The 14,250-nt window shown below is 36.3% G+C and overlaps 2 protein-coding genes across 2 annotated transcripts in view; one reads left to right on the top strand and one right to left on the bottom strand.

Moving 5' to 3' along the window:
• Positions 1 to 5,142: 5,142 nt before the first annotated feature.
• LOC106521570 (ras-related protein Rab-8A) lies at positions 5,143 to 12,643 on the bottom strand. Its single transcript, XM_014014211.1, has 8 exons — positions 12,462 to 12,643; positions 11,934 to 11,994; positions 11,765 to 11,825; positions 11,344 to 11,421; positions 11,174 to 11,263; positions 11,008 to 11,073; positions 7,720 to 7,770; positions 5,143 to 7,125 (listed from the first exon to the last, which is right to left on the bottom strand). Exons 1-8 carry the CDS (start codon positions 12,583 to 12,585, stop codon positions 7,039 to 7,041), a joined length of 618 nt encoding a protein of 205 aa, XP_013869665.1. The 5' UTR covers positions 12,586 to 12,643; the 3' UTR covers positions 5,143 to 7,038.
• Positions 12,644 to 13,933: 1,290 nt separating this feature from the next.
• Positions 13,934 to 14,250, top strand: part of LOC106521571 (40S ribosomal protein S27) — a 2,434-nt gene continuing 2,117 nt past the window's right edge. Inside the window, exon 1 of the mRNA XM_014014212.1 lies at positions 13,934 to 14,063. Coding sequence (XP_013869666.1) covers positions 14,058 to 14,063 — 6 coding nt within the window. The 5' untranslated portion in view covers positions 13,934 to 14,057. The remainder of the gene's footprint in view (positions 14,064 to 14,250) is intronic.

Raw genomic sequence — 14,250 nt, 5'->3', positions numbered from 1 at the left:
TTTCTTTACACATAGGGACCAATAGGACAGTAAAACAAACATGCTTATAAAAAATATAAAATAAACACTATTCCTATGGCATTTAGAGGTTAAAATGGCAGTAAATTATTTTTAATGAGCCTGGGGTTATTGAGGGAATCTCTGAAAATTTGTTTCCCCAGACCCAAAATGTTTGAGAAGCGCTGCTGTAAAGCAGGGTAATTAAGGATGCCATGATTACCACGGATAAGCTGACAAAGACATGTATACAAGCTTAACATGGGCGGCTGTGGCAGAGTGGTTAGAGGAGTCGTCCTGGAACCAGAAGATCACTGGTTCGATCCCCCTGTTCCAGCTGTCTCAGTTGTTGTGTCCTTGGGCAAGACACTTCACCCCTAATGCCTCTGATGTGTGTCCCATCAGTGTATGAACGATTAACACTGATTAGTCTCCAGGTGATTGTACATGTTAGCTTTGTAGGAGATCTGGTAGAGTGCTGTGTGAATGGGTAAATGAGGACACACACTGTAGTGTGAAGAGCTTTTTGAGTGTCCTGGTTGGACAGAAAGGTGATAAACAGTCCATTAAAAATGAAACACAAGGTAATAAAGTATCTCAGATGTGTACAGTATAATTTAACATTACATTCAGTTGAGACAAATCAGACATAAATTTTGACAGCTTTGTGTGTATTTATTTATTTTTTGTATTTTATTTACTTATTTATTTATTTTGCAAAAAAGGGTCAGATTCAGGCTGCAGACCACTTATTGAAAAATTGAATACATCCAATGTTACACAATATCACATCAGCACTGATATGATACTAAACATGTATAAATCCACTTTACTAACTCTGATGCTTTTAGAATAAAACTGATTAATATTTAATAACTTCATTGTGCTCAGAAATAAAATCAGAGAACATCCCATTTACAATAAATACAACGACACAGTCCTTTGTGTGTGTGTATACATGTGTGTGTGTGTGTGTGTGTGTGTGTGTGTGTGTGTGTGTGTGTGTGTATACATGTGTGTGTACATGTGCATACATGTGTGTGTGTGTGTGTGTCAGTGACATATTAACTGCATCATGATCTGATTCATTAAAACACTTCCACAGAGAAATGTTTCCTCCCACACAGCGACTTCAAGAACAACTAAATAAAAGGTCAAAGTCCTTTCAGCGTGATTTCCCACTGCAGCTGTTTGTGAGAACAGAAGTGCTGAAAACCAGGGAAGTGTTTAATGTGGCGCTCTTCTCCATTTTACACAGGTTTCTATTTAAACAAACTCCTACCTCTCCATCTATTTTTATCTTTTTTTAAAAGGTGAACCAAAGAACAGTGAAAGGTGAGCAGAGTGACTTTATTTATTAGACTATATAGTGCTGAACCTGAACGCCTCAGTCCTGCTGCTGCAGAGCAATCTATAAATAACGTGCAGAGTGACATCAGGTGACTCAAATTAAGAGCTGCAGCTCAGATATTTAACATTTAACCTACTTCCAGCACTGAGGAGAAAGTTGGTGGAGTGTATTTGTACATTTGAGCCCGCAATGTAAACAAAAAGACTCATTGCAACCTTAATAAAAACTAAGTTGTGTGTCTGAAAATTCCTTCCATGTGTTCATTCAAAGTGGCCAACACCAACCTCAGAGTCACATGCTGCATTATTTGCATATTGTGGAGCAGAAATGAAAGTGAGGCACTCAGCAGAGGAGCTGATTCATTTGCAACACAAAACCGTAACGTTACGAAACCAGACAGCTGAGTTATCAAATACATCTTAGGAGCTAATAATCAAATGTTTATTACCAAAGGCTTACAGTAAAGTTTTTGCATGTACTTCTACAACTGATTCATTTTTGGAGTTGACCTGAATCAAAAGGGCCGCCACTGTAAACTATTAAAAAAATATGGCAATAACTTATAGCTAAAGGCTCAAATTTGGTGGTGATAGTTGAGGCTGATCTCCAACACTGCCTCCATGTTTTACAGCTTATCCATCATCAGGAGAGAGATACCCCGTTATCTTTCTCCCCAGAAATACATTTCAACTCATTGTTTTTTTTTTTTTTTTTTGGGGGGGGGGGGGGGGGGGGGCTCTGAGGCGTTCCCAGACCAGAGAGGACTCAAAGTCTCTGGGTCTTCCTCTCCAGGGTCTCCTGTGGGGCGAGCCCAGAACGTCTCTAATCAGATGAACCACATTAGTTTTCAATACAGAGGAGCAGCGGCTCTTCCCCATATCTCTGAGCCTGAGCCTTGCCACCCTATGAAGGAAGCATATTTTGGCTGCTTGAATTTGGGATCTTGTTCTTTTGGTCATCATGATCCACACCTCATGACCATAGGTGAGGGTTAGAAAGTAGGCTGACCAGTACATCAAGAGCTTTGCCTTTCAACTCAACTCTTTCTTCACCACAACTGACCGAAGCAACACCCTCCTTACTGAGGACGAGGCCCCGATCCGTCAATCCATCTCCTGTTCCGTCCTACCATCACTCAGGAACAAGACACCCAGATACTTAAACTCCACTTGCATCCAGGTTAGCAAAATATCTCAAAACCCACAGAGCAGATTTTAATGAAACTTTAAGAATCAGTGGATGCCAAGTGATTAACTTTTGAAAAAAATTCACTTTGCATTGGCCGCCACAGCCAACCAACCTTGGTTAACTAAAAAAAAAGTTTTGATTCAGTTACAGATGTTGAGCTAACATTTGGTGTGGTAGTAGCTGAGGGTCTTCCCCTACAGTGGGGTGCAAAAGTTTGGGCACCCTTGTTAATTTTCCTGATATATCTTTATGAATCATTTATTGTTTAGATTTAAAAAATCTGTTAAATAAATCATATAGGGGACAAACACAGTGATATTTGAGAAGTAAAATGAAGTTCCTATGATTTACAGAAAGTGTGCAATAATTGGTTAAACAAAATTAGGCAGGTGCATAAATTTGGGCACCAAAAAAAAAACCTTAACTCAATATTTAGTAGCTCCTCCTTTCACAGAAATAACAGCCTCTAAACACTTCCTACAGCTTCTAATGAGAGCCTGGATTTTGGCTGAAGGTATTTTAGACCACTCTTCTTTACAAAACATCTCTAGTTCATTCAGGTTTGATGGTTTCTGAGCATGGACAGCTCTCTTTAAGTGACACCACAGATTTTCAATAATATTCAGGTCTGGGGACTGAGATGGCTATTCCAGAACGTTGAACTTGTTCCTCTGCATGAATGCCTTAGTAGATTTTGAGCAGAGTTTAGGGTGGTTGTCTTGTTGGAAGATGCAGCCCCGGCTTCAGCAGCCTCAGCTTTGTCACTGATTCCTGGACATTGGTCTCCAGAATCTGCTGATATTGGTTGGAATCCATATGTCCCTCAACTTTAACAACATTCCCAGTCCCTGTACTGGCCACACAGCCCAACAGCATGATGGAACCACCAACATGTTTTACTGTAGGAAGCAGGTGTTTTTCTTGGACTACTGTGATCTTTTTCCTCCATGCATAACGGCCCTTGTTCTGCCCAAATAACTCTATTTTAGTTTCATCAGTCGACAGCACCTTATTTCAAAATGAAGCTGGCTTGTCCTAATGTGCTTTAGCATACCTCAAGCAGCTCTGTTTGTGATGTGGGTGGAGAAAAGTCTTCCTCTGCATCACTCTCACATTCAGCATCTCCTTGTGTAAAGTGTGCTGAATAGCTGAACGATGCACAGTGACTCCATCAGCAGCAAGATGATGTTGTAGGTCTTTGGTGCTGGTCTGTGGGTTGACTCTGACTGTTCTCAACATCCTTCACTTCTGTTTATTCCAGATTTTTCTTTGTCTGCCACTTGGAGCCTACACTTGAACTGTGCCTGTGGTCTTCCATTTTCTCACAATGTTTCTCACAGTGGAGACTGAAAGCTGAAATCTCTGAGATAGCTTTCAGTATCCTTCCCCTAAACCATGACAGTGAACAATCTTTGTTTTCAGCTCATTTGAAAGTTGTTTTGAGACTCCCATGCTGTGAATSTTCAGAGAAGATGCAAAGAGGGGAAAAACCTACAACTGCCTCCATTAAATGCCCTTTCTCATAATTGGAGTCACCTTCGTATGGAGGTCAAGGGTCACTGAACTTACCAAACAAAATCTGAGTTCCAATAATTAGTTCTAAATGTTTTAAAATCAATAAAATAACAGTGCCCAAATTTATGCACCTGTCTAATTTTGTTTAACCAATTGTTGCACACTTTCAGTAAATCATATAAACTTCATTTCACTTCTCTAATATCACTGTTTGTCCCCACTATTTAACTGTTTTTTTATCCAATCAATGATTTATAAAGGTAAATCAGGAAAATTAACAAGGCTGCCCATACTTTCACACCCCACTGTATGCTGCAGAGAGTAGCATCTTGCATTACGTATTATATTATGTATTACACATGAAGTTTGATTAAAATGGCACTGCCATTTGTTATAATTATAGTCTCAATCTGTGACATGATGGTATAAATATTCAAGGAAGGCTAGGCTTATAATTTATTATGAAATACAAAAAATATTTCAACTTGACAATATTTTAAAGCGAATATAGAGCCAATAAAAGTGTCAGAAAGTAACATTTTTAACATATGCTTCAACAATTGAAAAATAACAATGTACTTTAGAGTGTGTATCACATAAGATTAACAGGAAGAAATAATCCAGAGTTTAACCTTTTAGAACGTTCAACAGTCTGATTTTTTACTTGTAGGTAAATTCAGTGTTGAACTGAAATGAGAACAACCCTGTCGATCACCCTTTAAAGGTCAAATAGTTCAAACGGCCTTTTCCTCAACGATTAACAAGTAACATACGCTTCATTTTATGAAGAAAAATTTTAGGAAACTGTAGCTCAAAGTTCATAGAGACATCACGCAGACCGACTACTTCAGATCAAAAGATCAAAATCCAAACACAAATCAACTTTTTTTTTAAAATACACTGCTCTGTGCTCGTTCTGGATAAGACTCGTTTCGCAAAACAGTTTATAATGAAAAGCTGTGCTGACCTTCAAACTTTAGACAATGCTATCATAATTGTTAATCCATGTAGATTATCACAAAACAGAGGAAAGATTTGTACAGCGTCTACTAAGAGTACTTAAAAAGAACTAAGTACTAAAAGGGACAAAGTACATTTTAAAGACTCTTTTTAATAAATCAGAAGTACACATATCTACGAAGTGTAGATCAATAGGATTTATGAAACTACAGTACAATCATTGTAGATCTTATTTACAATTGCTGAAAAATTTTAGTTATTCCACATGAAGTCCATTATTAATCTCTGAGGGAATCTGATCGGGGTTTTAAGGAATGCTTTAAGATAAACGAACAATTAATGCCAGATTTACATGGAATGAGGATGGGTCTATTTCCAAATGTCACACAAGTCTTAAAATCTGAACTAGAGAGAATGTCAAGACCCCTGGTCCACAAGATATAACACGAAGTTACAGGTATGATTCGTTAACGTTTTTACCATTGTGACAAATTTACGCACCAAGAAAAACACAATCAACTCTAACCAGATTTGTTGTTTTACGCATTTCCTATCGTTAACTTCTGAAAAGCTTGTTGCAAAAGTTGAGTGGCAGCAACAAGCTGCACACTTCTAATCTCAAATAAAGCACGTTAAATCACATTGTGCAAAGCGTTTGAGGTTTTCCATGCACCCAGAATGCATAGTTCAGACAGGGGTTAAACTGGGCCTGACAAAAAAAAACATTTGGAAATGGGTGGGAGAGAAGCTGGCTATGGTCTTCAAAATCATCACTGGCAAAGCTAAACCTAAAAGCAGCCAGTTTAACCAATAAACGGGAAAGGTTTGATTAGACTAAAGTTCTCTAGGCATGTTTGATACGCAAACCAAAACCTGAAATCTCACAGCTTGGATGTTTTCAGGATTTTTTTTTGTCGTCACTAATTTTTGTGCTACTTGGAACAAACAATAATATGTTAAGAACTTTGTTTCATAAACAGAAAAATACAAAAAAGAAAAAAAAAACAAGGAGAAGAGGGAGGAAAAGTGCAAAATCAGTAAGAACATAAAAGGGCACTTTGTCATTTTGGTGTTACGCCCCGTTTAACTCCATAAATACTGATGAAGCACAGCCCCAATCCAAGGCCCTGAAAACAGGTGTGTATGTTCCTCCAGTGGAACCAGATCAAGTACGAACGAATAAAACAGTTATTTCATCATCGCTGAGATTCCTTCCATCAAACTGAATTCCTCCAGGATTTAAATACCACTTCTTAATCTTCCACAAGCGCTCCTTAGATTCTGCTGAAGGAATGTGTTGTGCCTTTAAACATCAGCCTTCCTGCAACCACCTGAATACTTTAAGACAAACCACAGGCTCCACAAACATCACATTGCACATCAAAGTGTTTGGAAGAATGAAACGTTTTCAACCGACCTAACAAAAATCAACAGAAAAAGGAAGAAGCCATGAAAAGGACGTGAGAATTCGCTGTGAGTACGACAAATATACTGGCATCACTTTCTCGTGTGGTGAAAAACACAAATTGGATGTATTTACATGGCGTGGATGCAAACCAAAAATCCAATCTAAGTGCAAACTTGTAGCAGAATTTGGGGGGGGGGGGTTTGAAGGCTAGAAAAGAATTAAATAAATAAGACTTCATCATCAGCAGTCTGCAAAAGTAAATGACAAGCTTCACGTCGTGGGTAGAAAAAACAAAAAAGTTTTGATCGTCCTCGGCGTCTCACCAGGAGACCGACGCTGAAAGTTGATAAAAATTTCAGGATTCAAGTTGAAACTGTCAGTGAGTAACAGAGGCCACAGCTGTTAGATCCACAGGTGTCAAAGGAAGACTGATAGAATTCTGAGAGGGGGTATAAACGTTTTTTTTTTCTTTTTTCCTAATTATTCACAGGTCAAATACCAGAAGGAGGAAGACAAGGGGAGGAGGAATAAAACAGATATCAGAGTGTGCTCTGTCCAGTTCGGTCCAGTGGGGGACACAAGTTAAGGCGATGGTGGATGCCGACGCTCCTGTTTTAAATCACAGAAGTGTGCAGCGGAAGAAGTTCTTCTTGGGCTGTTCTGAAATCTTCACTGCCTGAGTGTTGCTCTGTGGGTTATTACCCTCCTAAAATACAGAAATAAGCAACTGTTCAATGGAGAAAATCAACAACAATAATAAAAAAAAAAGAAAGAGTTACGAGCACAACTTTAAAGCGTCTGTGACATCAAATTTTTGTAATGAATAGGAATGCATTTTTGGAAAAATAACACCGATAACATTGAAAAAGAAAGTTCATGCTGCTGAGATGAACAGATGTTGAGATGTTTGTACGTGAAGTAACAGGAAGTGATGTCAAAGGGGAATGTCTGAATGTGAATGATGTGTTGCTGCAATGGCCGACACAGATTGTAGAGAAGAATCTGGTGATTCTGATGTATCTTGAGTCACTATCAAAAATTCTCAATAAATAAAACAAAAGGGAATTTTCTTTCTTAAAGAGTTCCCCTTTGATGTCACTTCCTGTTTCACTTTGGCTGAGCTCAATTCAAAAGAAAATCTGCCAGTTATGTGACAAAATGGGTAAAATCATGTGTAATATGCCAGGTTTCTTAAATACAAAAGATGTTTTCTATGACTTTGTATTTGAATCACAGTCATGTCACAGGCACTTCAAATGAATGTCAGGAAACAACCAGCGTTTCCTCTTGGCAGCCTTACCAGTTTCTTGTCCATCTTTGCTTTGATGTCTCTGGCGAGGGTTAAGAAGGCCTGCAGATAAAAATAAGACATTAGTTGATGCCTTACTTGAATCAAAGCCTTTGTGATTACTGTAAAAAATAGGTCTACTAGGGACAAAAAAATAGCAGAGAAGTAAAACTGTGCTCAATAAGCCCAAATCATTTAGAAGTATTAATAAACTATGAAACAATCAGACTTCAGCATTTTAGTTGACACTGTACTTAAACTAAATGTAATATTAATGCCAATGCATGTAATTAACCTCTTAAGCCCCAAGGGGTTTTCTTGAAGTTTTTTTTTTCTCAAAATACCATGCTGAAATGTAATTGAGTGTGTCTCAGCATTTACAAAAGCTATTTAAATAATCTTGGTATCAAAATGAAGCTAACACTTGGGAGATTTCATCAGAGGTGTAAGTATTAAAACAGCTGCTGTGGTTTTAGAGATATTGGGGATGAAACATATTTTTAAATATTTTTTTCACGCAGCTGAATTTTATTTATTTATTTATTTATTTTTGCATTAGACAGTATATAACCTATTTAAAACCATAATGAAGTTGGCTAAAAACTCTTGGAAACCATAAATTCACTTGTGGACATTACCTGTGCMAARATTCATGCTGCTAAAATTAACTGGAACAAAGTTACACCGGTTTTAGTAAAGAAATAATTTTGCATTTTGTCATTCTGCACAGGACAGACAGTACCAGGTAGGTACCAGTAATAAATGTTAAGAAATCTTAAATTTTTATGTCCAAGTTATTTAGTTTTTCTTACCTGCCTTAAAAGATTTGTTATTGAATGTTTGTTCTTTTAAAAAATTATCCAATTTATTTGTCACCATATATATACTGTATACTGTATATTATAGAAAATGAGAAATTATATTTGACTTCAGTTGGATCGTATTCATTCAAAATCAAGTGAAAAAAAAAACCTTTCAACACACTTTACACCATATTTAGGTATCTACTTTGACGTGTTTTAAAAAAAATAATTTCAAAAATGTCTTCTTTTCTTGTTTTAATGTATTTACAGATTTTCAATGATGACATTTTGTACAGTTTGTTTACTGTCTGATTCAACTGCTTAACGTTTGAACTGTGTTTGGTTAATGTAAAAATAATTTCCATGAGCTTTTAGCCAAGATGCTTAGCTTTCTATTGATACCAAACATGTCCAGGTTCAACTGACACATCAAGTAAAAAGAAGTTAAAAGCAATATAAATGGAAAAAGCATGGGGCTCAAGAGGCTAAACTAATATTTCAGTCTTAACTTTAAATATCATAGTGAAGAAAATTTTACTAAAACACATAACTAATTACAAATTGTTTTAAAAGCTGGAAATTGTTGATACACTGATTTTAAAAACTGTCATTATGTTCACTTGTCTTGTTTCCTTATTTACAACTATAAATCTGAAAAAGTCGGGTTATTATGTAAAATGTAAATAAGAAAGCAATGACTTGCAAAATCCCATAAACCCATATCTTGTGTACAATGGAACACAGTAAACATATCCAATGTTTACCCCCAAGAAGTCACATTAATTAAATAAATGGAATTTTATGGCAGCAAAATGTGTCAAAGTTTGGACCGGGACAACGAAAGGCTGTAAAAGTCAGTAGTAGTAATAGTAATAATAATAATAATAATAATAATAATAACAATAATAATAATAATAATAATAATAATAAATAAAATTTAAGTAAATAAACAAAAACTTTGAAATGAACCTTGAAAGCTGAATTAATCATCTTCACTGAGGTTTAGGTGAACAATTAAAGTTTATACCAATTATTTTCTTCAAGACAATTCTATTGCTTCTACGTAATTTTTTTAATCATCTATTTTTTTCTTAGTTTATTCCTCATAGTGTTATAGTGTTCATTTTCCGTTTTTATATTTTATGTACGTTTGCACTGGAAAAAGAGTGGCTTTTAATCTCAGTGCAAGCGTATAGTGACAAAGGCATTCTATTCTACAGTATATAGTTTAAAAAGTTAACTATTTAATTAGGGTGTGGGGGGACAAAGTTATACTGGAAGAAGTGGTACACTTTCACTATTTAAGTTGGGGGAACAAATAAATAAATTAAAACACAGTTGATTGCCACGTAAGTGAAACTATAAGAACTGTGTTTCTAGGGGCAAAGGTTTTGTTTCTCTGCCTGAGGCAGCAGATATGAAAGATATAAATGAGACTTCCTGTTTTCTCCACCTGTTGGTCACAGATTATATTAAGCCTCACTGTAGATAAATGATAAGACAGTAGGTTTGAGGTTGGATCTGAAGGCAGTTGTGACACTAAGTGTTACATACACAAACAGTTTTGTTTTTTCTCCATTCTAGATGCTTGCGGGAAGTTTGATCCATCTCTTTGCTTACAAGAGCAACAGCATACCTAGGTTTTATTTTTTATTTACTTTAAATTTACTACATTCTATAGCAGTGGTTCCCAAACTTTTTATCTTCTGACCCACAAAATATTTATGGCAAAAACTTGTGACTCCAAATGTCACTGGTCTTGAGTACACAAACTTTGTTAATAACCCTAAAAACAAAGGTTACACAAATATACTTATTTATACTTGTTTTGTGTTTTTGTAATAATTATAGGGAAAATATTACATCACCAATTTTTATTACCCTTTAAATTGATTTCTGAAGTGCAGTGGTTCCCAAACTTTTCAGCTTTTGACCCACAAAATAACAGCAGCAGAGACCTGTGTCCCCAGCTATTTTTGGATGATAAACATTTGTATCAGGTCAACTAAACATGGGCATAGTAACAGTATTTATTATTCTACATTTATACGTTTTAGGCAACTAAGGCAAAAATGTAATTAATTTAAAAAGTCTTTTCAGGACTCCACCTTGATGTTTCAGGACCCCACTTTGGGTCCCGACCCCAACTTTGGGAACCACTGTTCTATAGAACAGTCATCATACAGAGAATTAAAGTGTAACTTCAGCACAAATTCTTATTTCGTCTTCATCTACTGTATTTGTAATCAGTAAGAGGAGGCTTCCTTCAGGCATGAAGGCATCAAATTCAGATGGTGTCAGATTAATGAAAAGGACATCATGTCGACCACATCCTGACATAAGCAAGTGATATCACTCAAGTTTTCTCATTATACTGACTTGCATGAAACTGTAAAATATGGAATAACCTCACTGCTTTTTTTTTAAAGAGTTAAATCTAGAAACACTACTCCATGACAAATTTATGAACATTTTGCAGAAAAAAGTGCAAACTCACATTCTCCACATTGATGTTTGCTTTTGCACTCGTCTCCATGAACTTGATACCATACTCCAATGCCAGCTGACAGTGAGATAGAAACAGAAATCAGAATCAATGCAGGGCAAATATATTTAAAAAAACAACTAATAATAATGCTTGAGCATGGGATTATAAAGCTTACTTTCTCTCCTCTATCTTTAGACACCTGTCGCTTATCATTCACATCACATTTATTCCCGAGGACCATCCTCTCTACATCTGCCGAGGCGTGCTGCAGAAAAGATGCACAGTAAAGTATGTGTAATCAAGTTTCTCCCCCACAAAATCACAACCAATAACTGTAAGTTGTACCTCTTCTATATTCCTTATCCAGTTCTTGATGTTGTCAAAGGACTTCTCGTTGGTAATGTCATATACTAACATGATGCCCTGGAGAGTTCAGCAAGATGAGAGAATTTGACTTTGAGAAATTGTATGAACACTTTACATTTAAGGGCTTCAAGCAGGTTATTTGAGTCCAAACAAAACCAGGCATGCAGTTAAACTTGAACTGTAGGAGGGGCTAAGAAAAACACCACAATAATAGACTTACCATGCTTATGATTTTAAAAGGTGTGTAAAGAATTATCATCAATTACAACGATAAGGTGTGGCTTTTGTAAAGATGTAACATGCGGGGATGTCAGTTGAGATGAACGACACTTTACATATCTAGTTTTGAGAAATAATCCATGTTATTTGACTGTTTGTAAAGTTGAGCGGAGCAGCTCACCATAGCTCCTCTGTAGTAGGCTGTTGTGATGGTCCTGAACCTCTCCTGTCCAGCTGTGTCCCTACAAGAACACACACACTCAGATAACCAAGTCCTCACATTGTGTTTACCTTATTAAGTGAGGAAACAGGATGATGTTTTAGCTTCATGTCACAAAAATACTTCTTACCATATTTGTAGCTTGATCTTCTTCCCGTCTAATTCTATTGTTCTGATTTTGAAGTCAATACCTAAAGAAAAACAAATGTTGCACCGTTTATTAGTTTTCTGAAAACAACTAAAACTGACAGAAATAGGCAGCTCAATGACAATTACATTTACAGTTACATTTAGGAGAATGTAGATGGTGTTTGTGGTAAAGACATGTTGCCTAATGAGAAGTGCAGGCCGACTGGTTATAAAGGAAATGACACCGCCAACTAACTTAAAACTAGCTTAGCGCTTCAACTTACCAACGTTAGTGTCGTTTTAACAAATGAAATCACTACAGAATGTTTTAAAACACATACATTATGTTATTGTAAAGTACTTATGCCACGTAAAATGCGAGTTGCGGTTTCTGAAGACCTTTCTTACAAGCCGGTTGTGCATTTCCTGACTCGCCATTAGGACCAGATGAACAGCAGCATCACGGGCTGGGCTGCTCCGGTACCGCTTTTCTACCAGAGCAACAGTAAAAAATGGGACTTCCACTCACCTATAGTGGAGATAAACGTTGAGTTAAAGGCATCTTCTGAAAATCTGAAAAGCACGCAGGTCTTTCCGACGCCCGAATCGCCGATTAAAAGTAGTTTAAACAAGTAATCGTAAGTCTTCGCCATGTTATTTAGCTTTTAGCTTACTTGTGCGGATATCCCTCCCGCCCGTTCCGGAGACCGGCACGTGACTTGTTGCGAGCTGCTGGTTGGTCGAATAAACTGTCACTCTTCTCTGTCGTCGTGGCTCCAGAAGTCTGCTTCCGCTCAGTTGGGTGTGCTCGTTTTGATGCCTGTCGCTAGCCGGAATACCAGACATGATTTGATTGTTTGCTACACGAACTTGTTTTCCTTCCAGCAATACTTCTATAGGGTGTCGTTGTGTGTTTCTGAGACCGGAAATGAGACATAATCAGAAACGTCAGCAGGATGAAGTTGTCTTTTGATTTAAGATGAAAAACCAACAACATTTTAAGTCTACTGGAGTTATTGTAAAATTTATATTATAATTATTATTATAATGGTAAGTTTAGCTATAACTGGGCTACATTGTTTTATTTTTAAAAATTGTAATTCACAGAACATTTTTAATAAATGGTTTATAAAATTTCCATAAAAAGGCCCATTTAAAATGTATATATAAAGTTTGACATGTTATCCAACTCACACACTTATTTAACTTAAACTCTAAACTGATGTATTTTTGATAACAAAATGTTTTAAATACAGATTTAGTACAGTTTTAGAAACACAGTTTAACATAGGCTACGACATTTACATATTTGCTGCCTTTTGTGGATTCTGTTTACGAAACAAAAAAAATGAACACATTATATTGAATAAGTACAATGACACATTTCTCTTTGACATGCGTTGACGCTGAACTCTTAAAATAACTGGAAATGCATAAATAAAACAAGTCTTGGAGGACAACAATAGAGTTCTAGCTAAGCTTGGGCTAGCTACACTAAAAGAAACACCCTAATTCTGAAAAAAGTTGGTACATCTTACAAATCCACCACTAAACATAGTAAACATCATGTTTACACTAAATAAACAAATAAATGAATAAATAAATAAATAAATGTGCTAATTTCTTTGGAAATATAAGACAACATTGTTTTTATTCAAAAGCCTTCTCTGTTGGTATAGAGGTGCATTAGTACTGCTTACACATCTGGAAAAGCACAATCACGGCAGAAAGTTACACGTTTTTAGAACAAAACAAGTTCAACTCAAAAAAAAAAAAAAAGGTAAGCAAAGCAGACCCAGCGGTAAACATATTTCTGTCTACACTTTTTAAGACAAGTTGCTGTCATGAAATTCAAAAATGACAATTTCCCCCCTAAAAAATATGAATTTCTTATTAAACATTTGTTTTTTGGTTTTTTTTCTGTTGTGTCAATGAGTTTTGCTCCCTGTTTTGTATTTTGAGTCTGTCAGTTGCTCCTCCTCCTCTGAACAGAAAACTCGCCCTCCTCCTCCAGAACAACAGAACACCACCAGGCTCATCAGACCAGAAAAGACAGGTGAATCTGTTGCTCAAACTGAGATTTCACAGTTTTATTTGGACAAAAAAAATCCTAGCGGATCTGAAAATGTCTGTAAGTATAAATTCTCAATATTATTTATTTATGGGTTTATTAAGATTTGGACTGACTCGCATAAAGATTCTTGAATTGTCTTTTAAAACTGTAGATGTGCAGTGAACTCTAACAGATAGTCATAGTCATACTTGTCTTATTTGCATGAAAGTTTCAAACAATGTATTTTTAACCCCCTCCTATATAT

Source organism: Austrofundulus limnaeus, unplaced genomic scaffold (genome assembly GCF_001266775.1).
Source record: "Austrofundulus limnaeus strain Quisiro unplaced genomic scaffold, Austrofundulus_limnaeus-1.0 Scaffold111, whole genome shotgun sequence".
Taxonomy (NCBI): Eukaryota; Metazoa; Chordata; class Actinopteri; order Cyprinodontiformes; family Rivulidae; genus Austrofundulus; species Austrofundulus limnaeus.
This window is presented reverse-complemented; position numbering and strand designations above follow the sequence as displayed.